This window comes from Babylonia areolata, chromosome 19 (genome assembly GCF_041734735.1).
Source record: "Babylonia areolata isolate BAREFJ2019XMU chromosome 19, ASM4173473v1, whole genome shotgun sequence".
NCBI lineage: Eukaryota > Metazoa > Mollusca > Gastropoda > Neogastropoda > Buccinidae > Babylonia > Babylonia areolata.
The window spans coordinates 57,457,888-57,484,780 of record NC_134894.1 but is presented as its reverse complement, the minus strand read 5'-3'; the positions used below and the strand labels follow the sequence as shown (position 1 = coordinate 57,484,780).

Here is a 26,893-nt window from a genome sequence, read left to right as displayed (position 1 = left end):
AATAATCATGCACATTTTTTAAATGTTTATTTCAGTTATTTTGTCACCAATGAATAAACCCATATTTCATGTTGCTGATTTTGTTGTTAGTCATATGGATGTGCACATGTGATTTCTTATCTGTGTATTTAAAGATGAAATTTGGTTGGGTATTGTAGTCTGAATATATTGTTTTCCTGTCCATTCTGCAATGTTGCCATTCCATTATATTTCTGTCTTCCCTTCCAACTTCCTCGGTAAACAGTTCCTAGGAGGACTGTTTCAGCCACGTCACTAGATCTCGTTATGTGGCCATTACATTCAGAATAAAATAATCGATCCCACAAATGATCCATTTGGTTCTCGATATCTGATCAACATAAAAGTTGATGTTTTTGTACGACTCAGAAGATGGCATCTTGTCAGTATTGAATCAAGAAAACTTGGACAGATAAGTAAAACCACACATTTGATTTTTAGTTCCTTTCATCTGTTTGCGTCAGAGTGGAAATCTTTGCAGACAATTTTTGTGTCATTTTCCATTCAAATTCTGCATTTTAAGCCATTTGTTTGTTATGCAGAGATAGAAATTTCAGAGACACTTGCAACATTTTGTTTGTTTTGCATGTGTACGTCAATGTTGTCAAGGCTTTCTTATGGCAATGAAATGGTTTCTGAGAGAAAAGCAAACACACACACACACACACACACACACACACACACACACACACACACACATTTCCTTGATGTTGTATCCTTGAGTCAAGATCAAGGATGTCATTGAATTATATATCCACTGGCTGAAACAGTTATAACTGCATTAAAATCTGTTTTACTGTTTTACACAAACTGATACACACACATATGCACATAATAACACAAACACATGCTTCTGTACAAGGTAATCTTTTTTCTAACATGAAAAGAATAAGAAAAATGTCATAAATGATTAGCAGGTAAATACACATGAAAAAGTAGATAAAAGTAAAGAAAAGAAAATGACATGAAACATAATAAACATGAGGCAAAGATACTCAATTAATTTAATGAAAAACAAAAACCAAACCAAAAAAAGCAAACAAGAAAGAAATTTTTTTTTTTTTTAAACACTATAACTTACACTTCTTCAGACATTTCAAATCATACACATTCAAACGCTGCAGATTGTACAGACATGAATTCATGAGTCATGTGAGATTGTTTCCCTCTCACCCGCAGATGAACCTGAACACAACCCAATCTGAGACAACATCATACATTTGGAGACAGATCAACGCACACAAACCATGATAACATAAGGCATGATCACCATCTGTTGACGCAGAAAACATGCATATATGCATGCATGCATGCATGCGCGCGCGCACACACACACACAGAGTTTAAATGAACAAGTGGTATTACCTGTCTTTTCTGTTCTGACAGCTTACAAACACTTTATTCAAATTCTACAGAAATGAAAAAAAAAAAAAAAAAAGTCTGTGCTTCTTCTTATGGCATCTATATGCACCATCTGAAAATCAAACATTTTTATAGTTTCTATGCTTGACTAACAGTTGTATAGTTTCTACGCTTGACTCCATATCCTGGAAGGGTTCATTCCCATAGCGAATGCACCAAAAGTGCAACAGACTAGTGAAGAAGAGGAATATTTCTTTTTCAAGCACAAAAGTTTGTTTTGGAAAAAAAATTCTTTGTACTGTTTTTGATTTAAAAAAAAAGAAAATGAAAAAAGAAAAAAATGATGGCTAACTGTTGACCTCATTCCAAACAAAATATATGTATTTAGTTAAATATTAACTGCCTCAGTCTTAAATTCAACAATTCACATCAAGTGAAAAGTGAAAATCAAGTTTCCAATCCAATCAAAATAAGGCTATGTACAAAGCAGTTGTTTCCATGGACAGGATCATCGTGGTATTCAAAAATCAATTTTGCATGGATATGGTCATAAATTTACACAGATCCAGCACTTTTATGGTGACAGAAGCGCCTAAAATCACAAGATGATAACTAATGTGCCAATAAAAAAAAAAAAATCATAGTCAACATTTGTTTCATTTTGTCTTAATGTTGTCAAGCCATATAGATTTGTATTTTGTATTTGTATTTCTTTTTATCACAACAGATTTCTCTGTGTGAAATTTGGGCTGCTCTCCCCACGGAGCGCGTCACTACACTACAGCACCACCCTTTTTTTTTTGTATTTTTTCCTGCGTGCAGTTTTATTTATTTTTCCTATCGAAGTAGATTTTTCTACAGAATTTTGCCAGGAACAACCCTTTTGTTGCCGTGGGTTCTTTTACGTGCGCTAAGTGCATGCTGCACACGGGACCTCGGTTTATCGTCTCATCCGAATGACTAGCGTCCAGACCACCACTCAAGGTCTAGTGGAGGGGGAGAAAATATCGGCGGCTGAGCCGTGATTCGAACCAGCGCGCTCAGATTCTCTCGCTTCCTAGGCGGACGCGTTACCTCTAGGCCATCACTCCACATATTGCCTCAGTCATTGAAAGAGTCCTGAATGCAAAAGGTGCCATATAAAGAAACAATAAACTTCATAATCCCACAGCCGTGCAGCTTTGCAGAATCATACTCACACACAGAAATATTATATGTACAGTAATATTAACCATTTATTCAACCAGTGCACAATATCATATATACATATATGTACATTGATGAGCTTTCTCTATGCAAGATTCCACAACTTAAAAAATATTTTTGCTGCAGCACACATTGTGAAAAATGCATGCGTTTGTCAAACTGACAAGAAGTTTGTTTTTACAAACAAGAAACCAGTCTGATATGTTATCAATAACGCTGTTTTGAGATCAATGTTTTGTACCAACTAATCAAAGAATGTCCATTAAATATTATCCCTCTGAAAAATGTGGAGATTCAGATCTGAAATACATTCTAAAAGTCTGAATATTATATTAGAAGTAAACACCCCAAAACTGACAAATCTTTACTGTGCCATATCAAGGAACATATCAGCATAATTTCCTGCTCCATATTCAGTGGGGGAAAAAAAACCAAAGCAAAGGGATGACAGCAAAATATCACAAGTACAAGCTGTGAAAAGTTTTCACATATACTTTCAGTACCTGCATGCAATTCTACATTTTAGTATATCAAGACTCATCATCAAATGTCAATGACATGTCAAACTGTGCCATATGACATGTTTGGCATTAAATACCCCTCAGTGAAATCTGGTATTTTCAATTACAGACTCCTTATCAAAGACAATTTAAAAAAAAAAAACCCACCCAATCTTTCGCATCATATCTCAAATGAGCTTTTTACCGCTTCTTATTTTTATATTCAGTTAAACGAAAGTTTCACTTTTCCACTCAGATCAAATAAAATGCTTAAGAGTATAAAACAAGCAATATACACACATTTTATTTGATTATCTGAAAAATAAATGTGATTTATGTGATAACTCTGTGTGTGTGAGTGTGTGTGTGTGTGTGTGTGTGTGTGTGTGTGTGTGTGACAGACAGAGAGAGAGAGTGAGTGAGAGAGAGAATGTTTGCATATTTTGCTTATCTGTGCTGCTGTTTACATGCTTTAATGTGTGAGAGAGAGAGAGAGAGAGAGAGAGAGAGAGAGAGAGAGAGAGAGAGAGAGAGAGAGAGAGAGAGAGAGAGAGAAGAAGTGAAAGAAAGAATGTACAAAAGCTTAGTCTCCTACCTATCGATATGAGTGTCTGTTTTTGGATTTGTGTGAGAGAGACAGTAAATAAGATAGAGGGAAAGTCTTGGTGCTCCATGACCTGCATGCAACTGAGGCCACAAAAAAGAGAGAAAGAATGCATAAACTGGTACAGGTGCCTGTCAGTGTGTGTGCGTGTGTGTGTGTGTGTGTGTGTGTGTGTGTGTGCATATTACAGAGAAAGAGAACATATTTTTCATGGTGCCTCTGTGTGTGTGTGTGTGTGTGTGTGTGTGCGTGTGTGGGTGAGGGAGAAAGTGAGAGGGCAATGAGATAGAGAGAGAGAAATGAAACGAAACGAAACGAAATGTTATTTTACCAGGGTAATGAGATAAGCAAAACATATACTTTTTTTCCACCCAGCCCTGGGGTATAAAAGAAAGGAAAAAAGAGGGATGTGGAGAGAGAGAGAGAGAGAACATGTTTGTGCAGGTGCCTGTTTTTCCGTCATGGTAATGTGTGAGTGTTTGTGTGTGTGTAAGGGGTGGGGGGAATTTACAAACAAGACATGGCAGAAAGGGCAAATGGAAAGATGTACAGCAGCATAGACAACCAGCGGTACAGCATCATCAAGGTGTGTACAGACAGAGCAAAAAAACAACAACAAAAAAACCAAAAAAAAACAACAACAAAAAACACACACACAAGAAACAACAACAAACAAACAAGCAACTAATCACCACAACAATACAGCCATTTAGACATAATGATCATGATTATACATGTATCAAGAAGAAGAAAAATGGTGCAGCAAAAAAACAGAAGAAAATAACAAAACAACCAATCTTTTCCTGTTTCTTTTTTTTTGTTTCTTTTTCAACAACAAAAAATTACAGATGAATCTCAGCCTTCACAAAAGTCAACAGCACCTTCGTGTTTACCCACAGCTTAACTCAGTCGGGCTGGAAAGTTTTCTCCCTTGCTTTTCCCTACAGACAGCCCATTTGTTAGGGCTAGGGGGAAAAAAATCACAAAAAATAGAAAACATAAGGTAACTGAATGAAACTTGCTGTACTTGACCCACTGACCCCTCTCCTCTTGTCATGCCATACCCGCACCTCCCTCCCTCTTCACTGCCCTCCAAATCTGAGTCACTGTGAGTACCTTCTTGCTGGTAGCTTTCTTCACTGAAGATACTTTATTCAACATCTTCATCATCCTCGTCGATGAAAGGAACCTTCAGTTTGAAGCATTTCAATCACTTCAGCAGCCGTAAAAGTCGCTGTCATGATCTATATAGCAGATTAGTCACGTGGGGTGCCAAAGTCAGTCGCTCGCCGCCGAGTAAGTTGTTACAGAACCTCATCATGAAACTTTCCATTTCACCCTTGACACGTTCGCAATGCCCCATGTAGCTGCAATTGTTATGCTACCTCATGAAGAAAACCTGGAAAATTTGTTTATTGTCATAACCGCTATAGCGTTCCGTCATCCAGAACCGCGCCTTTTGTCAGGAACGCTATAGTGTTCCATTGTCCAGAGTGAGTTAAGTCCAATCAAATACTGAAAACCCTGGATATGTCTCAACAAAAATAATCAATCTACATGACGGAATGCAATTTTAAATGGTAGTTACACTTCACCACTTTGTACAACATATACAGTCATCATTATGATAAAATGTGTTACAGGTCATTTCACTATTGCTTAAAAAAACATAAACGAAAGTTGTTTCTTTATTGCTCACCAAAAAATAGGTACAGTAATATTTTCCTCTTTCAAATAGCACAACAGCCTAGTGCTCCACACCAGCTCACACACAAGTGAAAAAAAAGAACAGACTTCTAAATAAATCAAAAGCAACCCCTCTAAAAAGGAATCTCCCCAAATCACACACAATACAAACAAAATTAAATCATGTTGCCTCCATATGTTGTTAAAAAGTGAAATCCCAAAAGAAGCGAGAACTTAAATATTCAAATAATAAACACTTGTTTATTTTTTTTTAACTTTCAGTGCTGTTGGCACCTTAAAGATTCCAAGCTTTACAAAACAAATGCAACTTAAAATCTGTATCACACTCACAGTCCAGCCAATCATACAGAAAATCGCACAGCACTGAAATATGCTAAGTAAAAAATCATCTGAATAATGAATATGTAAAAGAGTGATTCTCATTGCTCAACCTTTCAAAAAGAAAGCCCAGAGCATGGAACAAGAACATTTCCAAAATATGTTAAATGCACTTAAAAACAAATGAGCACGGATGGAAAAAAAAAAAGCATATTTACAGAACATTAAGATTTATGATTAAGAAAAAAAGAAGAAGTATTTTTACAACTCGCACACTCTTATTTATACACCTTTAAACACTCATGCTTGATTGGATGAAAGATGGATTAAACAGTGCTTTCTAAATTGGTCTGGCTGAAAGACAGGAAGCTCATTCCATGTGGATAAGGCCTCATAAGGGAAAGACGGAAGATAACCAGTTTTCAAGAGAAAGTGTTGAATTTAGAAGGTAAAGACATTTGATAAAATCTACCCTGTCCAGAAGGTGGGAAAAGTTCAACTGGGTAAATAACTTGACTCATGGGACAAGTGCAATGACCAACAATAAGCCAAAAGAAAATTGTAGTTTTCATCATACTAACTTGTGACAATTCAATGCTTATACATACCCTTAACGCACGTTAAAGAACCCACAGCAACAATGTCCCTCACAAAATTCTTCAGAAAATTCCTCTTTAATATACTTGAATGTGCATGTGCTTTAACGAAGCCGCACTGAATGATACAGGAAATGAATACTGAACGCCTTAAAAAAAGGCAGCTGGCAGCTGGCTCTACCCAACTATGCAGCCTGCTGTGCAAATGACTCCATGTTTGTAAAGCGCATTAGAGTTTAGTCTCTGACCGAAGACAGGCACTATATAAGTATCAATAACAATAGAAAAAAATAAATAACACACATATAAAAATCTGTGTCAAGATGCACTGTACAGAATTTACAGTCTCAAGTGGATTGTCCTGTTCTGTCCTGCACTGCACAATACCATGTTCGATCACGCTGCTGCGTGCTGCGCTGCACAGTACTATGTTGGATTGTACTGCTGTATACACCATTGCACAGTACCATGTTGGATTGCACTGCTGTAAACAGCACTGCGCATAACTGTGTTGGATATGGATTGTACTGCTAACACAGCATTGCACAGTACCGTGTTGAATTGTACTGCTGTGTACAGCACTGAACAGTACCATGGTGGATTGTATTGCTGTGTACAGGCCATCACAGTCTCATATTGGATTATACTGCGCATCCCAATCCCATGCTGGATTGTACAGCTGTGTACAGCACATCACAGTATCATGTTGGATGGTACTCCTGTGTACAGCACATCATATTGGATTGTACTGCTGTGTACAGCACATCACAGTTTTGTGGATTATACTGGTGTGTACAGCACATCACAGTATTATATTGGATTGTACTGGTGTGTACAGCACATCACAGTATCATACTGGATTGTACTGGTGTGTGCAGCACATCACAGTATCATGTTGGATGGTACTCCTGTGTACAGCACATCATATTGGATTGTACTGCTGTGTTCGGCACATCACAGTTTTGTGGATTATACTGGTGTGTACTGCACATCACAGTATCATGTTGGATGGTACTCCTGTGTACAGCACATCATACTGGATTGTACTGCTGTGTACAGCACATCACAGTTTTGTGGATTATACTGGTGTGTACTGCACATCACAGTATCATATTGGATTGTACTCGTGTGTACAGCACATCACAGTATCATACTGGATTGTACTGGTGTGTACAGCACATCACAGTATCATGTTGGATGGTACTCCTGTGTACAGCACATCATATTGGATTGTACTGCTGTGTTCGGCACATCACAGTTTTGTGGATTATACTGGTGTGTACTGCACATCACAGTATCATGTTGGATGGTACTCCTGTGTACAGCACATCATACTGGATTGTACTGCTGTGTACAGCACATCACAGTTTTGTGGATTATACTGGTGTGTACTGCACATCACAGTATCATATTGGATTGTACTGGTGTGTACAGCACATCACAGTATCATATTGGATTGTACTGCTGTGTTCAGCACATCATATTGGATTGTACTGGTGTGTACAGCACATCACAGTATCATGTTGGATGGTACTCCTGTGTACAGCACATCATATTGGATTGTACTGCTGTGTTCGGCACATCACAGTTTTGTGGATTATACTGGCGTGTACTGCACATCACAGTATCATGTTGGATGGTACTCCTGTGTACAGCACATCATATTGGATTGTACTGCTGTGTTCGGCACATCACAGTTTTGTGGATTATACTGGTGTGTACTGCACATCACAGTATCATACTGGATTATACTGGTGTGTACAGCACATCACAGTATCATACTGGATTGTACTGGTGTGTACAGCACATCACAGTCTCATGCTGGATTGTACTGGTGTGTACAGCACATCACACTCGCAGTATCACTGACTGTACTGCTGTCTACAGCACACAGTACCAAGTTGGATTGTACTGCTGTGAACAGCATTGCAGTGTACCATATTAGGTTGTTACCTACAGCACAGCTCAGTATGTACTATGCTGAATTATACTGCTGTGTACAACACTGCACAGTACCATGTTCGGTTGTACTGCTGTCTATACAGCGCAGCATAGTACCACGCTGGATCACAGCACTCTGTAAAGCACTGCATTCAATGAACAAGAGAGGCAAGGCCTTCAAGACTCACTTGTGATACACTTAAAAACAAAAAAATCCAAGCTTTTTATGTATTGAGTATAATTTCAAAATGTAATGTTTAAGATGAGAAAGATCAGTTTAAAGCAAATTAAGTCCCCTAGCATCAATTACAGAGTAATTTCCCTTTTTTACTATCTGCACCATTGCAAAATAAATAAAACTTCCATGCTTAGCAAAAGAAGTTTCTGTTTGAACAAAAAATGATAATAATGACTGGTCTTGTTGTTGGGTCAGAATATCAGATCAAAGTGCCAAGTTTAGAGAATACAAAAAATATAAATATAACAGTAAATGCAGTTTGCATATAATTAGGCTTCATCTTTTTATTTTTTTTGTGCCCATCCCAGAGGTGCAATATTGTTTTAAACAAGATGACTGGAAAGAACTGAATTTTTCCTATTTTTATGCCAAATTTGGTGTCAACTGACAAAGTATTTGCAGAGAAAATGTCAATGTTAAAGTTTACCACGGACACACAGACACACGGACACACACACAGACAACCGAACACCGGGTTAAAACATAGACTCACTTTGTTAACACAAGTGAGTCAAAAACACTGACTGCAGTAACAGTTTCAAGGCAGCATCAAAGCATGCGGACTGCTCCATATACTCCACACTAAAATCTGCTTCATAACAAAGAGGCTGGGCAGAAGCAGATGCCCGACCTACACAAAGACCCAATGTGCTTGTCAGGTGACGAAGGAAAGGTGAAGAATACAAGAATACTGACAGAGAATACAGCACTGTAATGTAAAGTAGGGTGACAAGGGCTAGATGATAAAATTTAGATGCTATGTAACTTCTTGTCTCCAAAAGACTGATCATTACAGAAATAGACAATTCATGCTACGCAAGCTATGGTTTCCCTCTGTGCATTTTCATTTCTGAACATGATGAATATGAACCTGAAGAGAGCATGGAATGCATAGTCATTTTGACAACAGCCCTTCAATGCAAAGCTTTTCTGATGATGAAAGGCTGTCATCAAAAGAACTATTTGAATCCACTCTGTGTCTCATCATTTTCATTTTATGTTCAGCATGATGAAATCTGTGGATCAAAATGCATTGTGAAAGTCATCTTGTGCTCTATATTCTCATCCTTGCCTGAACTGGTGAAAACAGTATTCTTCTGCACTGTACTGCATTGTACAATACTGCATGGATCATCTCAGTGTGTTATCAGTTTTGTCTATGCCAGTATATATATATGTAAAGTTTGACTGCTTTATTTAGGAGGATGTGATGTCATTCACTGTCTCATCCCCATCCTTATCCCCACTAACATCTTGCCCCCAGCTACAAATGCATATTTTGTTAACTTTCAGCGCAGTTTTTTTTCCCTTAAGTTCAAGATTTTATACATATAATTCCTTTGGTGCAATGTTTTTTGTTTGTTTTTGTAAGCAATATATGCATACACAGAACCTGGAACTTCAGCTTATCATCCAAAGAAAGAGACTTACACTTTATCTACTAAGTCCAGTGAAGTGAGATTTCTTTGAATCTTGTTGTTGGTGGTGGTTATTTTCAAACCTTCATTTATTAAGCAAGGAATCAACTGAAATAATGCCCAACACTTTGTTCAGTGGTCAGTACCAAATCATGGCATGGTCTCTCAAGAAATGTGAGTCTAATGACAGGCAGACAAATCAACAGAATGAAATGAGTGTTGGTCAGAGTGACTGGGGGAAAAAGTATAGGTTAAACCTACTACAGTGAGAATGTAATAAATACTCCACAGAAAAACAAAGGAAAACAAGAGAGGCAAGGCCTTCAAGACTCACTTGTGATAAATTAAGTCCCCTAGCATTAATTACAGAGTAATTTCCCTTTTTTACTCTCTGCACCAAAACGTTTGCAAAATAAATAAAAATTCCATGCTTAGCAAAAGAAGTCCCTGTTTGAACAAAAAATGATAATAATAACTCCTCTTGTTGTGTCAGAATAAGAGGTCAAAGTGCCAAGTTTAGAGAATACAAAAAATATAAATATAACAGTAAATGCAGTTTGCATATAATTAGGCTTCTTTTTTTTTAATTTTTTTGTGCCCATCACAGAGGTGCAATATTGTTTTAAACAAGATGACTGGAAAGAACTGAATTTTTCCTATTTTTATGCCAAATTTGGTGTCAACTGACAAAGTATTTGCAGAGAAAATATCAATGTTAAAGTTTACCACGGACACACAGACACACACACACACAGACAACCGAACACCGGGTTAAAACATAGACTCACTTTGTTTACACAAGTGAGTCAAAAAACTATGTAGTGAACAAAAATCAGCCACCCACAGCTGTATCATTCACAAAATACTTTTTCTATCAACCATAACTATATATATCAACATAGCAAAAACTGTCAAGATTGGTTAAAAAAAAAAAAAACAGGATCATTTTTTTCAGTATCACAATTAAAAAACATCATCATAAAAGAATAGTTAGCTACAACAAAGACTTATCACTTCACTCATGTAACATCATCACCATGAAATATATACATCAACAACACAAATACTGAAATAAAGAAGAAACAAAAGGGGGGTTGGGTGGGAGTATATATGGACATGAGGGAAGTCCTTCAGGCTTGAAGTGCTAAGTCATGTTTAAATCATCTTCCTACTTTCAACCCTATTCATAAACACAACTGCCAAAACTAAATCTGTTCACAAATCATTTACATCCTTGATGACAGTATACAAACAAACATTTGATGTGATAATGGCAACACTGAACATGATTCTTGTATTCATATTCAGCATGGTTCATCAGCTGCACTTGTGTTAAACTTATCTGGCCAAAGGTAGAACTATGAAATATTTGGGAATATTCTGATTGTTGAACTTATCTGGCCAAAGGAAGAACTACGAAATATTTGGGAATATTCTGATTCTTCTTAATCTGGAAATGTACATCTATGATTGCGAACAATGCACTAAAAAGGCAAGCAACTTATTCAATATTATTTCAACCTGAGAAAAGTTGGACATGGGAGTGATTTCAACATGGTCCGGTCTAACCTAAAACTTTACACTGGTCCTGAGTTAAAAAAAAAAAAACAATAGCTGAATGACCCAGAACACAAATAGTCAAATATTTCCTTAACTGTTACTTAGTTACTGCACTAACACAGATATTTCTTTAATAACTGTCTGGTTCTGTGACTATATGTAATGTCTCACGTAAAAAAAAGATGATTCAACAAACTTACCCTGGTCAACTGGCTCTATGAATATTTGAGACAATTCCAGCATTGAGACAAAATTTCCAGACTGTATGAGAGGATAAGTTCTGGGCACAAATTAAAGTCATCAATGCTAAAAAGAATTCCAACTTGATCTATGATCTATAGTGCAATACATTGATGTATCTCCAGCAAGCAAGACATGGAGAACAGACCCAACACAGAAAGTGTCAATATTCACAAAAACCAAACCTTCACAAACCATCCCAATCTAAGATTCAAGAAATGCCCATGCCTATATGTTCACAGGAACTGTTAACATCATTGCTAATATCAGAACACTCATTGCATGACAGTGGTAGAGCGGTAAGAAAAAGCCCTCCCCCTTCCTCTTCTTGTGAACAGTCACCTTTCCCGAAGCTGGCTGCAGATGAGGCTGATGCTGCCGTCTGATTTGCAACTGGGCCAGCAGCTGAGGGTAAAGGAGAAGATGACGCCTTCGGCTGGTAACGAACCCACGCAAAGCTTCCCTGAGGCACCCAGCTGAAGCCCAGCTTCTGACTGCTGGTGGCAAGGAAAGAAGTATCCTTTGTCGGGATAAAGCCAAACGCTGTGTGCTGTGAGGCCAGAAGTTTGCGTGTGAGATCCACCAGAACAATCTGCCCCAGCCCCTTCCCCCTGTGCTGAGGCTCCACGTGAAGCATGGCCATGGATCCGTTGAACTGCATGGCAATATAGGCCATCAGCTCCCCTTTCTCATTCACAATGGCGCTGGAGGCAAAACAGGTGGCCACCTCTTGCATGTATTGATCCAGATCAGGGTCGGGTCGGTAGTGTTTCCATCTTTCACACAACGCTGCTGCGTCAGTGGGCTTGAGGGTGGTCAATGTCAGGCCTTCTGGAACCCTGCCAAGAGCAAAGTGATCAAAAGTTAGCGGTAGACTAAGGCACTGAAATAAGAAATCCAGCAACACGAGCAGTGATGATGACTGTCACAATTTAAGTTTCAAGCCCCTCTCAAAATCCTTACTCCTCTCTTTTTCAGATAATATTGAATTGTTCAAGTAGGTAGGCTTATCACTATATATCCAACAAAGGATAAACATCTCTGGCCTAGTAAGCTTATTTCATTGACTTACTTTCTTCACAAGCATTTTTTTTTGTGAAAATTAGATTTTCTTCAGCAAGCTTTGACACTACTTCAATCACATGCCCCCTTTCCCTCCCACTTTCTTTTCTCACCTAGCACTTGCACACACACACACACACACACACACACACACACACACACACTGATAGGTATGACTTAGCTGTCAGCTGTACAGCAAACTAACTCACGGAAGTGGCTGTGGTGGTTCTTTGTTGGTCCAAGCGTACATGAACCTGTTCTCCACGGATGACAAACGACCTCCGTATTTTCGGCACTGCTCCTGTAAAGTTGGCACCGCATCGTATGGCACACCTGCAATGACAACACAACTGACAATGACATGACAATCTGCACTGCATCGTATGACACACCTGCAAAGACACAAAACAGCCACTGACGCTGACATAATCCAACTCATTTGTGTCATCAACAAGCAATGAGAACAACCAGACATATTCTCTTTGTGGCTTCAACAACATAAATGGAGAATTACAACCACATTTAGTTGACTAAAATGCACATTATTTTATCCTTTTATGGTGACAACTGTTCCTTGTTTGAAAATGACCTCTTTGTCTATCCCTGAAACTCCTATATAGAGCAAAACTGGTCAGTTCATTCCATTACTGATTTTTTCATATGGTTCTTTTTTTATGTGCTTTTAATATTTCCCAAATGTCAATTCACTGAGAGACAGGTACAACAGCCAAGTGGAAGAAAAAGACTTTCGATCTGATCACGGCGCCTCCCCCAGGAAACAGATGTGCTTTTAATATTTCCCAAATGTCACTTCACAGAGAGACAGGTACAACAGCCAAGTGGAAGAAAAAAATCTTTCGATCTGATCACGGCGCCTCCCCCAGGAAACAGATGTGCTTTTAATATTTCCCAGATGTCACTTCACTGAGAGATAGGTACAACAGCCAAGTGGAAGAAAAAAATCTTTCGATCTGGTCACAGCGCCTCACCCAGGAAACAGATGTGCAGACCTGCTAGTGCCTGAACGCCCTTTGTGTGTATACACATGCAGATCAAATACACACTACAAAGATCCCGTATTCCTGTCAGTGCTCAGTGGGTTGTGGAAACAAGAACATACCCAGCATGCACCCCCAAAAGCGGAGTATGACTGCTTACATGGCGGGAGTACAAACAGTCATACACGTAAAAGCCCACTCGTGTATACGAGTGAACATGGGAACTGCAGCCCATGAACGATGAAGAAGAAGACGACTTCATTGAGAAAAAACAACCTCTCTCTGTGTATACTCAGATTTTTTGTTTTGCTTCTATCAGAATATTTACTCTAATTCATTCATTCTGTTTCAGAGTTGGTTTTGTTTGTTTGTTTTATCTAAGAGAGCTGGCGTTACCCATATCATTGCTGCAACTGTTATGTTGTAAGTGTATTACTGCAGAATGTTTCCAAATTTCGGTACACAAATGAACAGCCTTTTTTTCTTTTCTTTTTTTTTTTTTTCTTTTTTTTTTATAATGCAATACTTGTTTCTGAAAGATAAATGTGGTCCAATTTTGAATAAAGTCAGAGAAAATTACAACAAAGCATCAGTGAAGACAAAAATGAGACAACAAATGTTCCGACGCTAGAAGCAGCAATGTAAAAATTTTCACACACAGAAAATCCCACTCACAGATCATAAACTGAATGTATGAGTTGCAGACCATTAATGGAGAATGTCTTTTCCTTATTTAACCTTAACTGTAATCTTTGTTCTTTCTCTTTGCCAATGGCACTGCTATCACTCTAAAACACACACACACACACACAATGTTATATCTCAAAAACCATCTGCTTTGTGTCATCAATTTCACTGAGAATCGGCTGTACACTGTTGTGTCATTAATATTATCAGATGTATTAAAATTAAACATGACATACTTTAACATTAGAACAAAACAACAAAAATAATTTTAAAAAGCATGAGCACACACACACACACACATACACACACACACCAGTAAAGCAAACAGGTTTAGTCCAGTCCACGACACATGGTCTCTGAATGAAGAAACGGAATGCCTTGACACTCCTCGTATGGCATATGTAAAAATGACGGAAATATGAGGCCACCTGCAGAAACACACACATCATCATTTAATAAAACACATTTTGTTTGTCCATTAAATCTGAACCTAAACAATGCATTTTCCATAACATTAACATATGAATTATGATGGTAACTGACTGTAACACCAGCTGCAATGGCAAACTCATGCCAGACTGTGTCAGTCCATAAAATCTGAACTGATCAACACCTGTGCCCAGAGAATCATGGCAGAACAGGTAAACAATGATGTGAAATTGGATCTGCGTATAGTAAACCCTGGCTGAAAAGACTGCTGAAAATTATCATAGCAGATGTTGTGGGGGTTTATGTTCTGTCTTTTTCATCTTTGGCTAAGTCAGAAAAATGACATTCTATATTCTTCCTTATTGTATTTTCAACAGTCAAAACTGTTTGAAAGAACCATTGACAGTACATTCAGACAAAACCTGCCCCTTTGACAACATATTCTTCACCTGGAAAATATGTTTGTGTTTTTTGTTGTTGTTGTTGTTTTTACTGTTTTTTACTTTTAACTTTGTCATGTGCTATATCAAAAGTTTTATAAAATTCATCCAACTGCTTGTGCTGAATACTGAAATTTCCATTTCTTTTTTTTTTTTTCCCGTTGCACCCGCATGCTTTATTATAAGAGCACTATGTTAACACAGCACACCAGTCAAGGGGCAAACAAATCTATTATTCAACGAAACAAAACAACAGCACTGGTATTGATCAAGTCAGTGACAGCAGTATTTCCATAAGCTTATCTGTGTGTGTGTGTGTGTGTGTGTGTGTGTGTGTGTGTGTGTGTGTGTGTGAGTGTGTACATGTGTGTGTGTGTGTCCACACATAGATAATAATTCATTAATTGTATGCCTGCCAATCTGTTTTCGTATATGCATTTACATGTATACATGTATGCAAGTGCTGTGTCTTTTAAAATGTATCTAAATACATGTATTAAGTGAGTGTCTGTGTCAGAATTGACTGTCTACAAATCCGTTTACTGAATGATCATGTCTCTATCAACTTATCAACTGGAAACAGCACATGCAAGCAAACACACACATGCGCACGTGCGCGCGCAAATACATAAGTATCAACACAGGTGAACAGACTTAAGTTAAAATCAAATCAACACACACAAACACATGAGTAAAAACACAAACATTCCCATACAAACACAAGAGTCTCACAAACACAGACAGGCACTCACATAGTTAACCCATTAAACACTTGGCTGGATCAATCACTGAGGTTAGAACTTACAACTGTAGGTGGGTCTTATTGATTTTCTCACAGGAATGGCAACAGCTGATGTTCACTGTGTGTGCAGCAATGATCAGTATGTGCAACTCTGTGAGTTCTTCATTTGTTCAAAAAAGTGGGAGAACCTGTACATAAGTCATTAAGTGGTATACACACAATGACACATTTAAAATTTTTTTTAAAGTCTGACATTTTTGTACTTACAGAATCCTGAGACTGTGGGCGAAGAATGATGCATGTCCATTGCGGCCAGTGATCTACAATCACCTCAAATCCATTCAGCAGTCCTCTTAGGAAGTTGAACAAGATGTAGAACATCTGCAAATGTTCACACACACACACACACAGAGAGAGAGAGAGAGAGAGAAAGAATGAAAATCACACTATTCAATCGGTACTGCTGAAATTTTGTGATTTTTACAATTTTAACTAAAACTGACAATTACTATCTGAATTAGAACACTCAAGCAATAAAATAATCAGTATCAATCAGTTTGCCATCACATTCTTAACAACACGCATGAACTCACACATAAAACTCTACTATTAGTATTACAGCAACTGATGGAAAAGATGGCTCATATGAGAGACAGACAAGATGCTGTGATAATAGTTAATATTGATAATGCATTTCATAAACAGATGTAGACTTCAGTGGAAACTGTTACACTGGTCCTGGTGTGAAAAATCAATCTATTAGCCTAGAAAGAAATAATGCAGACGAGATGCACACACATACTCCTGGGGTGGACGGAATGGCATTGTGGGTGGAGGAGAAAATGTTTTTCCAACATGTTACCACTCTCAACTGGATCCATTGTTGTTGCTCACCTTTGCCGAGCCTGGCAGATCAGCCCCAAGTTCATCTTTCAGTTGCACTATTTCCTCGTCTGACAATACTTGAAAAATCATGACGAAGGTTCCAAGGCAAGTGACCGATGATGAAACAAGTTTGTGTTTACCTGACTAAAAAATCTATCCAGTTGAACAGACTACCTGATCTTCACTGCTTGCAAACATAATGAAGAAATCTATATATCGATAACCTTTGCAAAGGTATTATTCTATCATAGTCTTCGGTTTAAAATAATAAATATATAACGCTGATGTCGCATTGGATTATGTTGTCGTCGCACAAAACACGTTGTTTCCTCTGGAAGCGGAATAAGTTGGCCTTGCCCTCAGCGACACCGCACACGATTTGACGGTCACGTTCTAAAGTCCCTCTTCAAGATCTTACAGACATGCTATTGGCTGTCACAGTTAATAACGTGTCCTTGATTCCACAGTAAGTGCCGAGAATCGTTATCTTTGTGGTCATGTGGCATTTGTACGCTGTAAAAACGACCGTCGCGCGCAGCAGACTAGACTTCGTGCGACTGTGGGTTTTTTGTTTTTTTTGTTTTTTGTTTTTTTTAGTAAGAAGGTGAAGGTCGTTTATTGATGTCACAGGTCACACACTCCGTGTGTCAAGTTAGATTTCATTATGCACTGGGTGTTAATCCAAAAATAAACCTGCTTAGTTTTATCATTATTTATTCAGCCAAACAGGTGCATTTCCTCTCCAACTTCCAAGCGTTCATAAGTCACAGAAGGATTATAGTAGCTTGCGGCTCATGATGCAATCTACCAGTACAAGAGTTGCTTCCCTGAGAGTGGGGAAATGCGGCGATCGCTGGGTCAGTCGAAGGCCCAGGGACGGACCCGCCGCAGTGCATCACCGAGTCAGTGCGGCACGGCCGTCGACGAGACTGAAATCAAGTCAGTGACTCAGTCAGTGCCCACTGACGTCGGGACACTGATTGATGGATGGATGGACGAACATAAACGGCAAAGAGATATGTTTACATCTATATATGTCTATGACGGACACTGTACACTGACCCTCAGTGAAATCGATTGGGCATAAGGGAAAGAAATTAGGGAAGAGGATCGAGACGCACACACACTGACACACACACACACACTGACACACCGCACACACACACACAACTACTCTCTCTCTCTCTCTTTACGACTGACGAGCCTGAACTAACGAAGGCGAATTTTCGTTGTTCTCGGTGTCAGACAATAAAGTGAAAGAGTCAGTGATTGAAACCGTCTGAAATACAGGCTTAAAACGACTGGAGTGTTTTCCAGATACCCAGCACCATTTTCCCGCCTGGGACACGTACACCTTGGAGACATAGACCTTGGGACCCTTATTTGCCCCCGTTTACAGCTTATCACACGTTACGGAAGCAGTATTGAAAACATGCCGGTTCCGATTTATCCGTGTGGAGAGTATGGGAGGAACAACTGTAGTTCCATCGCTGACATCGACCAAGCATGATAACTTGGCTTTATTGGGAATTGTGGACAATTAATCATCAATTCAGTTGTAACAGTCTGGCTTCCTTGATTCATCATCATCCGTGGAGTGTCCACAATCATCACGTTGATCATTCTGATACTTGTAAAGGGGGGGAGGGTGGGGGAGTTAAAAAAAATCACTCAGCCCAGTTATCTCCATGGCATCTGCTGGTATTTTGTGTTATGCTATGCACGCGCGCCCGCACACACACACAAACTAACCAATGAGCGAAAACATGTTTTTAACACGTGCTTATCTTGACCTTTCATTTTCCCCAATTATTTCGATATTTACGTCTTTTTACTAGTTGCCGGAAGTGAAAGCAAGCACATACCATGGATGGGAAACAACTCAGATTTTTTTTCTTTTGCTGCATTGTGGGATTGGATTTGCCGCCATGTTCACACCGATTTGTTAGATAGATCTGAAATCTAAATGTTATGATGTTTCAATAATATCACGAGCTTTAACGAGTGTTCATAAGAGGGTATTGAGGAAAAAAAAGCCAGCACACAGGTGAGTGCTTTGAATTAACAAATTGTTTGATCGTGTTTATTGTTATCATAATGTTCGTCAAATGCCGATCTCGGAATGGTTGAATCTGCAAGCACTGATGTTTATCATGAAATCATTTTCAGCCAACAAACTTGTCAGTCAACGTGTTGTTGTTGAATAACCATGTCGACACTCTCTGGATTGGTATAACTGAATAATTGCAGTGTGCAGGGTTCTCGTGATGTCTAGTTCAGTCACACATTTCGAAGATTTGATTTCCTGAGTCGCCGCAGTCAGGATGAGGATTTGGGGCGTTCTTTCATACAACTTAGCCATTTTTGGCTTTTTATGCCCCTTCAGATTTACTCCTTTACATTGTTGGTCAGGTCTTTGACTAGCTCAGTCATTTTATTCATCAGTCATATTTCGCTTTTGTCAATAACTCGTTTTTATCTATGAGGTTTTTAAAAGTATTTATACTAGTGCACGTTTGATATTGTTTGTTAATTTGTTCCAATAATTTGTTACTCTGTTATTAAATGTAAACTTTCTGAGATTTGTTCTGGAATACTGTTTAAATATTTTGTCTGTACTGTTTTTTGTAGTGTCTACCTTTGGAGTACAAAAAAGCATGCTTTGTTTACATCATCAAACCCATTTAATATTTTGTACGTCTGTATCAAGTCCCCTCTTACTCTTCTTGCTTTAAGTGATGGTAGTTGTAAGTACTTTAACCTTACTTGATATGAATAATCTTTTATGCTATATTATATACCAGCTTTGTTGCTCTTCTTTGAGCCCTTTCTGTGGCTTGTGACTGCTTTATTTGCGTTGGGTACCATACAGTTTTTCCATATTCTAGGATAGGTCTAACTAATGTTTTATATAACCGTAAGAAAGTAACCTTATCTATAAATGCAGATGTTCTTTTTATCATTCCAATCATTCTGTTCGCTTTGTTTATACTATTTGTTGTATGTTTGTCAAATGATAATTTTTTGTCAAATGTGACACCCAAGTCTTTCCTCATCACATTTTGATACTTTTATTTCTTTGTCTCCGATTTTCATTATGTATTCTTTCTCTGGGTTTGATTTCCCAATATGAAGTACTTTACATTTTTTTTAGCATTAAAATATAGATTCCATCTGTCTAACCATTTTACTAATGTTTCAATATCTTTTTGTAAATCCTGATAGAATTTTGGAGAGTTATACCAATTTTTTTCATTAATTACTTTGAAGAGGGATGCTGTATTTTTTCATTTGTGGTGATTTAAAAAAAATCAGCATGTCAAGTGTGGTGAATCTTGCTGTGAACAAAGAAAGAAAACTAGAAAATAGTTGGATCATGGCTGCTGGGTTGAGATTATGTTAAAAGACTTATATTAAAATAATTCTAGAGTTGAATAGCAAGAACAATTAGTTCATTTTTACATTGTTTTACATTTGTCATATTCATGATACTGCACACTTGTAACTGAACGTTTTGAAATATATGCTTATAAATGTTAAATGGAAACAATGTGAACGCATGACTTGAACATGTTGTTACATGTAAATTGTAAAATAGCTCAGCACATTTTGAGTCATCGTGAATTCAATAGGATGTTATTGGAAGAGGGAAGAAGATTACTAATTATATTCAGAGTTGTGCAGCTTAACAGGCCAATCGCCATTGGACACCATTTTTGGAATGTCTTTTTTCCACCTTGAAACCCAGTTTGTCACTGACAAATCACAGACTGCAAGTCTAAATTCACCGAGCTTGCAACTTGGTTGTCATCGCCTGGTATACCCGATACATTAAGCACAGCATTCTTCATGTTTCAGTTGTTGGGACATTGCAATGCTTGTGTTACTTAGCATGCATAACACATTGAGTTCATAGTTGCAGAAAGGACATTAAAACAAACAAACAAACAAAAACAAGATAGGGTTTCACCAGGATATAAGGTATTACACAAAACAACCTGATTTAGTGATTACCTTTATATGCTGACTGGTAGTTTTCAAGATAATTCTTGTTCTAAAGTTACAAGCTGGCAAAATGTTTTTTTCATGAGCCAATTCCCTATTTGTTCTTTTTAGGCACACCAACTTTGAAAAACTTATGGAGAAAAAAATGCAAAACAACTAGATAGATCATTTCTTCTTCTTTTTCTTTTTTTCTTTTTTTTTAATGTTTATCTTTGTTTTTTGAACGAAGAAAGTACATATATGTCTAAAATGAAAAATTTGGACTACAGCCAGGTTTCCGCATGCTGTGTCACGTGTCAAAAGTGGTGATGATGTATATTTATATGTCATCCCCAGCATAACTGCAGGAGACTTGGACAGGGGCATGGCTTAAGAAAGTTGAAATGTGACATAACAGGGAGGGTTTCCACTGCCTTTGTTCACACAGCTTTTCAGCAGAGTTTTTAAATGGATCAGTTTGAATATGTAATGGCAGAGATGTGACAAGAAATGTGCTCATAGTAAACATAGAGGACTAATAAAAATAATGGGTGTAATGATAAAACCAAATATATTTTGTAAACTTGCAAAAATAGTGAACAAACTTTTTAAAATCCTTTCATCAGGAAATGTTGATTTCCATGACAAAATTTTAGTTTTAAGTGACCTGGAAAAACAAAAAATGGAGACATGTATGCGCACACGGTTCTCGCTAGAAATAACTGGGGATTCTCCACAAGAACCAGACGAAAGTGGGTTTGCAAACCTTCTCTATTGTTAAAAACGATGATGCAGGTTCCATTGATTTGATCTGCTTCCATTGTATCCAAGATCCAACTCTCACCCTTCCCCTCTTTCACTTTTTCATCTATAGATCTGTGAAAACAAAACTTACTGAGATTTTATTGTATTTATTCTTGTTTGTCTATTCTGTGGCATGTTCTAGACCAAAATGCACTGGAATATTTCTGGCTCCATTTTTGCTGTGTTAATGAGGTTCGTGTTTTATATAGATGAACAGGCTTAAGAGTTTCTGTTTTTGACAAAATCCTGGGTTGATTTCAGTGTATTATATATATATATATATATATATATATATATATATATATATATATATATAATGTACTGTGTACATGCAAGCATATAAAAAGTACAAAGCACAGTGTCATGAAATAATGCAATTAAGAGTAACAGGACTTCTATTTCTTTTCTTTTTAAAATCAAACACATATTGTGAACTGAAATTGACATAACATGCATCTACTGTCTAGTTTTGTTATTTATATAATCTCATTTGTCAGCAAACTATTTGTGACCAACAAAAATTGTTATGTTATTTGATTTTTTTCTGTTAGCAGGTGTGGAGAATTCAGAAGCAGAAGGAAAATGGATGACTTAACTGCCAACCAATTCATTGCCTCATTAGTGAAGTCAATGCAGGCACTATGCAATGGTTATATTGATTTCAACTCCAGCATTGAAGTCGTTGGCCATATTCATTTGAACATTGATCGCAAAACAAAGTTGGACTATGTGCTAACAGAAGAAGTTAGTAAATCTGTTAGTGAGGATGCTACTTTGTTTTCAAGCCACAGCTATCATTCCAAACCACCACATGGTTTAACTTCTGAGAACTTGACAGCAAAGTCAGAAAAGGCTTCAGCTCCAGTTAAAAGTGGTACAAGCAATAGCGGTAGTCGTCGCAAAACTCACCAAGTGCCTAGAGAAGATGATTCAGAGACTATTAGCTTCAGCACTGTTCCCCAGGTCACTTCTCATATCCAGGTTAGGAGTGACAGTTCATTATCGATACATGCTGATGAAAGTTTTGACTCTACCTACTCAGACAATGTTGGTTTTTCTCATGATTCTAATTCATTGCAAACAAGTGAGAAAGAATCCAATCAGACTCTGCCAAGGTGTGTACAGAGCAGTCTTGACAGACGGCGTAAAGGTTCAGCCAGTGATTTTGTGACATCTGCTATGAAACACAGACGAATTGCTGAAGCAAGTGTGAAGTCTGAGCCGCCAAGCCCTGTTGAGGAGATTCACATCAAGGAGGAGCCAGAAGATATTGAGTTGATCTACCACAGTTCTTCAGATGATGTAACAGGGCAAGGTAATGCATAACATCTTGGATTAGCAGGGCATTTTAATAATATAGTTTTTACTCATTGGCAGTATTAATAAATGTGTCACATGCTTGCTCAGAAGTTGTGATATGATTACATCAGTAGTACTGCTAAATAGTAATGGTTATGATATAAAAGTAAATCAGATAATTCATTATTGATTTAAACTCCATGTTTTCTTGTTTGAAGCCAGTCTTTTCACAAGTTTTAGATGAATAGAAAAATATTCAAAAGCCTTTAACTTAAAGAATGTTTTGGAGAAAATAGAACTTAAAAGGATTTTTTTGGTGTGTGTGAAAAGAAAATTATACAACTATTTATTAAAAACAACACCACCATACAGGATCTTTGGGTTTCGAAAAAGCCATGTAGGAGCATTATTGTTCAGAGTTTCTACAATTTTCTAGACAAACAAATCAATCGGACAGATGTTTACTGTCACCAGTTGTTTAGTGAGAAGAAAAAAGCTGTTTCTGAACAATATTCTAGTGGATCACTTGCCTTATTGTTCTTGTGACTGACTGAGTATGAAGGAAAGACTAACAGTTTTAAACTGAGTTCTGGTTTTTCAAGGAAGTGTGTCTGCTTTTGGACAAATCCATGTTCATTACATTAGGTAGATTCCTGACCAACAGCATAGCCTAACACGCTTAGTCAGGCCTAAAGTGCATGCCTATATATATGTGTGTGTGTGTGTGTGTATGAAATATTTATGTATGATGATATCTACTATCATAGATATTATGTACTATCATATCTAAAGAAAGATTGGTTCCATAGTCTTGTCTCTCCTTCTTCATAAATACATCTCGGATTCCCTTAGCAGAACCAAAACACCTCAGAAAGAAAGAACATGGACAATTAATACCTCAATGGGAACTGTTATTGTTGGTGGCCCAGTCACTTGAATGGTTTGTCATAGCACTTACAAACTAACCATTGTCATTCTCCACCATTAGAAGACACAAAAACTGTCCGAAATTCTGTGATGTTTCATGCCCTGCTCACATGGTGACCCCAGTTTTGATTTTCTGCTTCCTTGTCTGAACTGAAGTTTGAATTTAAGTCTCCAGTGTCAACATATTTCTTGGGACTAGTATTAAGTATTATTGATGAGACATGATGATGGTCTACATTCAGGAAAGCACTTACTCATTTTAGTTTGATATTGAAGTGATTTTTATCAGTGTCATTGGTAGGAAATTAATAGTTGGACTCAATAGGAAATGCCCTCATTATGTTCAATCAGAACAGGCACTAATGAACACCACCGACTTAAGTGACTCATCAGCAGTGCAGAATCATTTCTGGTAGGTGGTCACATGATCACATGACATCCATGGAAAGATGAATTGTGAACTGCTGGGACTGAAGGAGTGGTAAGGCCTGTGAGATGATGTGAAAGATTGTGAAGCACAAAAAAGAGAGAGAGAGAGAGTGAACCAAAAAAAATCCAATATTTTGAACATGTTCTTTTCTTTTCAGACATATCCACTCCAGACTTCAGCAGTGTAGTCATGGAATCACTGGACCATGTTGGTCAAAAGAACTTGGCATCGTTCATGACTGGTGGTAAAGGGCGTCAGCAGATGCAGCAAGCACCTTTCCCGGTCATGCTGCATTCCAGTCCTGACACAAGTGTCTCCGTGGTTCCTCTGCCAGGGCCATCAACCAGCACAGCACCAGTGCCCTCAGCAAGTGCAGGTAGGATTCCTTACCTGTTGTTAGACATCCGTATGGATCCGCACTCATGCATATGTTGTTACGCATGTGAGAGAAAGGATCTGAAGGAGGAAGAGAAATGCAATGACAGAATTGCAAGAAAAAGTGGGCTTCAGAAATACCAAAACACAATTTTAATTACACATACTTAACCGTGACCCAACTAGTGCAGACTCCGGCAGGGGTCTGACATTCCTGTCCTGTGCAAACTACTATCCGCCTATGCAGAGAAAACGAAACTACTGCCGATAACCTCCCGAAGTAGGTAACCTCTCCTTTGTCCTGCTGGCTAGCGCCCTCTACACAGTATCAGGGTGAGGTAGGAATGGTGGGGGGTGGGTGGTTGACACTGAAACTTGTTCAAACCGGCAGGTGATTCTGGGTGAAGTGCAAAAAGACATATATTTTACATATGTAAGAGATAAAAAAAAAGAAGAAAAAAAAAAAGAAAATTGCTATACAAAATTTGAATGGTACGTTTTATTTTCTGGAATAGGCCGGGAAAATAGCTTCAGGTTTATTGCCTGCTTTCATTTTTTAAAGTGTACATGTTAAGACTCTGGTTCTTTATCAGTTTATGATTTCTTTTTCTCTGTATGTGTTCATGTGCATGTGTGTATCTTTACAAACATTTACACACATGTATGCATTTACATATGCATGAATAATACACCAGGCCTGGTTGACATTATGAGAGAGGAAAATGATGGTGTTGTAGAAAGTCCGGTAATTTTCAGTCAGACTAACATTTAACATGACTCCCAGAGTGGCAACATAATTGCATTAATTTTAATGTTACATATAAAATATATTGTTCCATAACACCATTGCCTCACAATCTTTGTGTGAACTCCTCTTCCACACACACATGCCCTTTTACAAGGGGTGTTACCATCGTCTCTCAATGAACATTGACTTATTGTCCCAGAAATTTGGCATTTCCTTGGTAAGAGGGTACTGTGGCACATGCGTTTGTGACCTTTTCATTTGGTTTAATTTCATGTTTGTATTAGTGTTTAACGAATTAAAAAAGCAATGTCACACTTCCGTTTTTGGACATAAATCACAGGCACCATTATGAGCTCAATGGCTGGTCAGCAGGTGTTGGTGAAATTTTCAAATTTCTTCAGATTTCGTTTTTATTGATATCTACAAGTGTGTGGATGAGTAAAATAAAATTTTCATGTGTTTTTCGGTGTCGGTGTTGAGTTTTATGTTATGAGTCTTAACTCACTCGATACTAACTACTGCTATAGCCATTGTCCATTTCCATCCGGTTGTATGCTGACAACGGTTATAGCCATTCCGACCTTCAAAAATTTCTACAAGTGACATCGTGACCCAGTGTTACAGACACAGTGATCCATGTTACAGCCTAGTTAGCATAGGCCAACCTTTGACCACTGGAGTGGCTGGCGAGTCACTTGTTGCTGTACTGCTGAGCTATTTTTATCATCACCCAGGCATTTGTGTTCAGACAAACAACAATGGCATCGGAACCCAGTACGAGTGGTTCACAGAGAGACAAGGAAGACGTTTTTACACCCTGTGAGAAGCTGTGGAACTGGTCCAAACAGAAGGATCAGATGTAGAGTATGGTGAAGAAGGTGAGGAGAGTGATTTTGTTCCATCTGAGGAGAGCGAACATGAATGTTCATCAGATATCGAACCTGTGGAAGAGCATAGAGGCGTGGCAAGTGAGGCGGACTGTGACAGTGAAAGAGAGGCCGGTGCACACGGCCTACTGGCTGACCAGAGCACAGACAGTTTCCTTCAGTTTATGAGCAAAGAGTGGCATGAAGATTTTAGATTTTTTCATGCTATTCTGCCATACATGGACTGCAGTTGCAAGGGATGACTGGCCACGCCCCCATAGATTTTTATGACACGATTTTTGATGACGCGATCATGGCGCATATCATTGAAGAAACAAACAGGTGTGCCACTCAGTCTCTTCAACAAAAAGATGTTCAGCCACCCCACAGTCTATTTTGGGATTGGAAAAACACAACTGTCAATGAGAAGACAGGGTTTTGGGTGATTCCGATACACATGGGTCTCGCCCACAAACCACAAGTTGCTGACTATTGGTCAACCAACCATA

At 38.1% G+C, this 26,893-nt stretch overlaps 2 protein-coding genes across 3 annotated transcripts in view; one reads left to right on the top strand and one right to left on the bottom strand.

Moving 5' to 3' along the window:
- LOC143293885 (uncharacterized) overlaps nt 1-26,893 on the top strand; it is a 47,353-nt gene that overhangs the window by 60 nt on the left and 20,400 nt on the right. The window contains exons 2-3 of the mRNA XM_076605223.1: nt 22,294-23,054; nt 24,553-24,771. Of these exons, the coding sequence (XP_076461338.1) occupies nt 22,322-23,054; nt 24,553-24,771 (952 nt within the window). The 5' untranslated portion in view covers nt 22,294-22,321. The remainder of the gene's footprint in view (nt 1-22,293; nt 23,055-24,552; nt 24,772-26,893) is intronic.
- On the bottom strand, nt 1,695-17,365 carry LOC143293886 (glycine-N-acyltransferase-like protein 3). 2 transcript variants are annotated; one of them, XM_076605224.1, is made up of 5 exons: nt 16,961-17,365; nt 16,334-16,447; nt 14,769-14,883; nt 12,980-13,103; nt 1,695-12,547 (listed from the first exon to the last, which is right to left on the bottom strand). In XM_076605224.1, the coding sequence occupies exons 1-5, from the start codon at nt 17,039-17,041 to the stop codon at nt 11,920-11,922; spliced, it is 1,062 nt and encodes a 353-aa protein (XP_076461339.1). In that variant the 5' UTR covers nt 17,042-17,365; the 3' UTR covers nt 1,695-11,919. The 2 variants fall into 2 exon arrangements, with proteins under 2 accessions (XP_076461339.1, XP_076461340.1); XM_076605225.1 differs by lacking the exon at nt 14,769-14,883.

Bases quoted from the DNA above. Each gene is read 5' to 3' on its own strand.
- LOC143293886 (XM_076605224.1), bottom strand. From the start codon at position 17,041: ATGATTTTTCAAGTATTGTCAGACGAGGAAATAGTGCAACTGAAAGAT. The intron at 16,448-16,960 runs GTGAGCAACAAC...GAACATTTGCAG, and splicing joins ATCTGCCAGGCTCGGCAAAG to ATGTTCTACATCTTGTTCAA. The intron at 14,884-16,333 runs GTAAGTACAAAA...GTGTTTCTGCAG, and splicing joins GCCCACAGTCTCAGGATTCT to GTGGCCTCATATTTCCGTCA.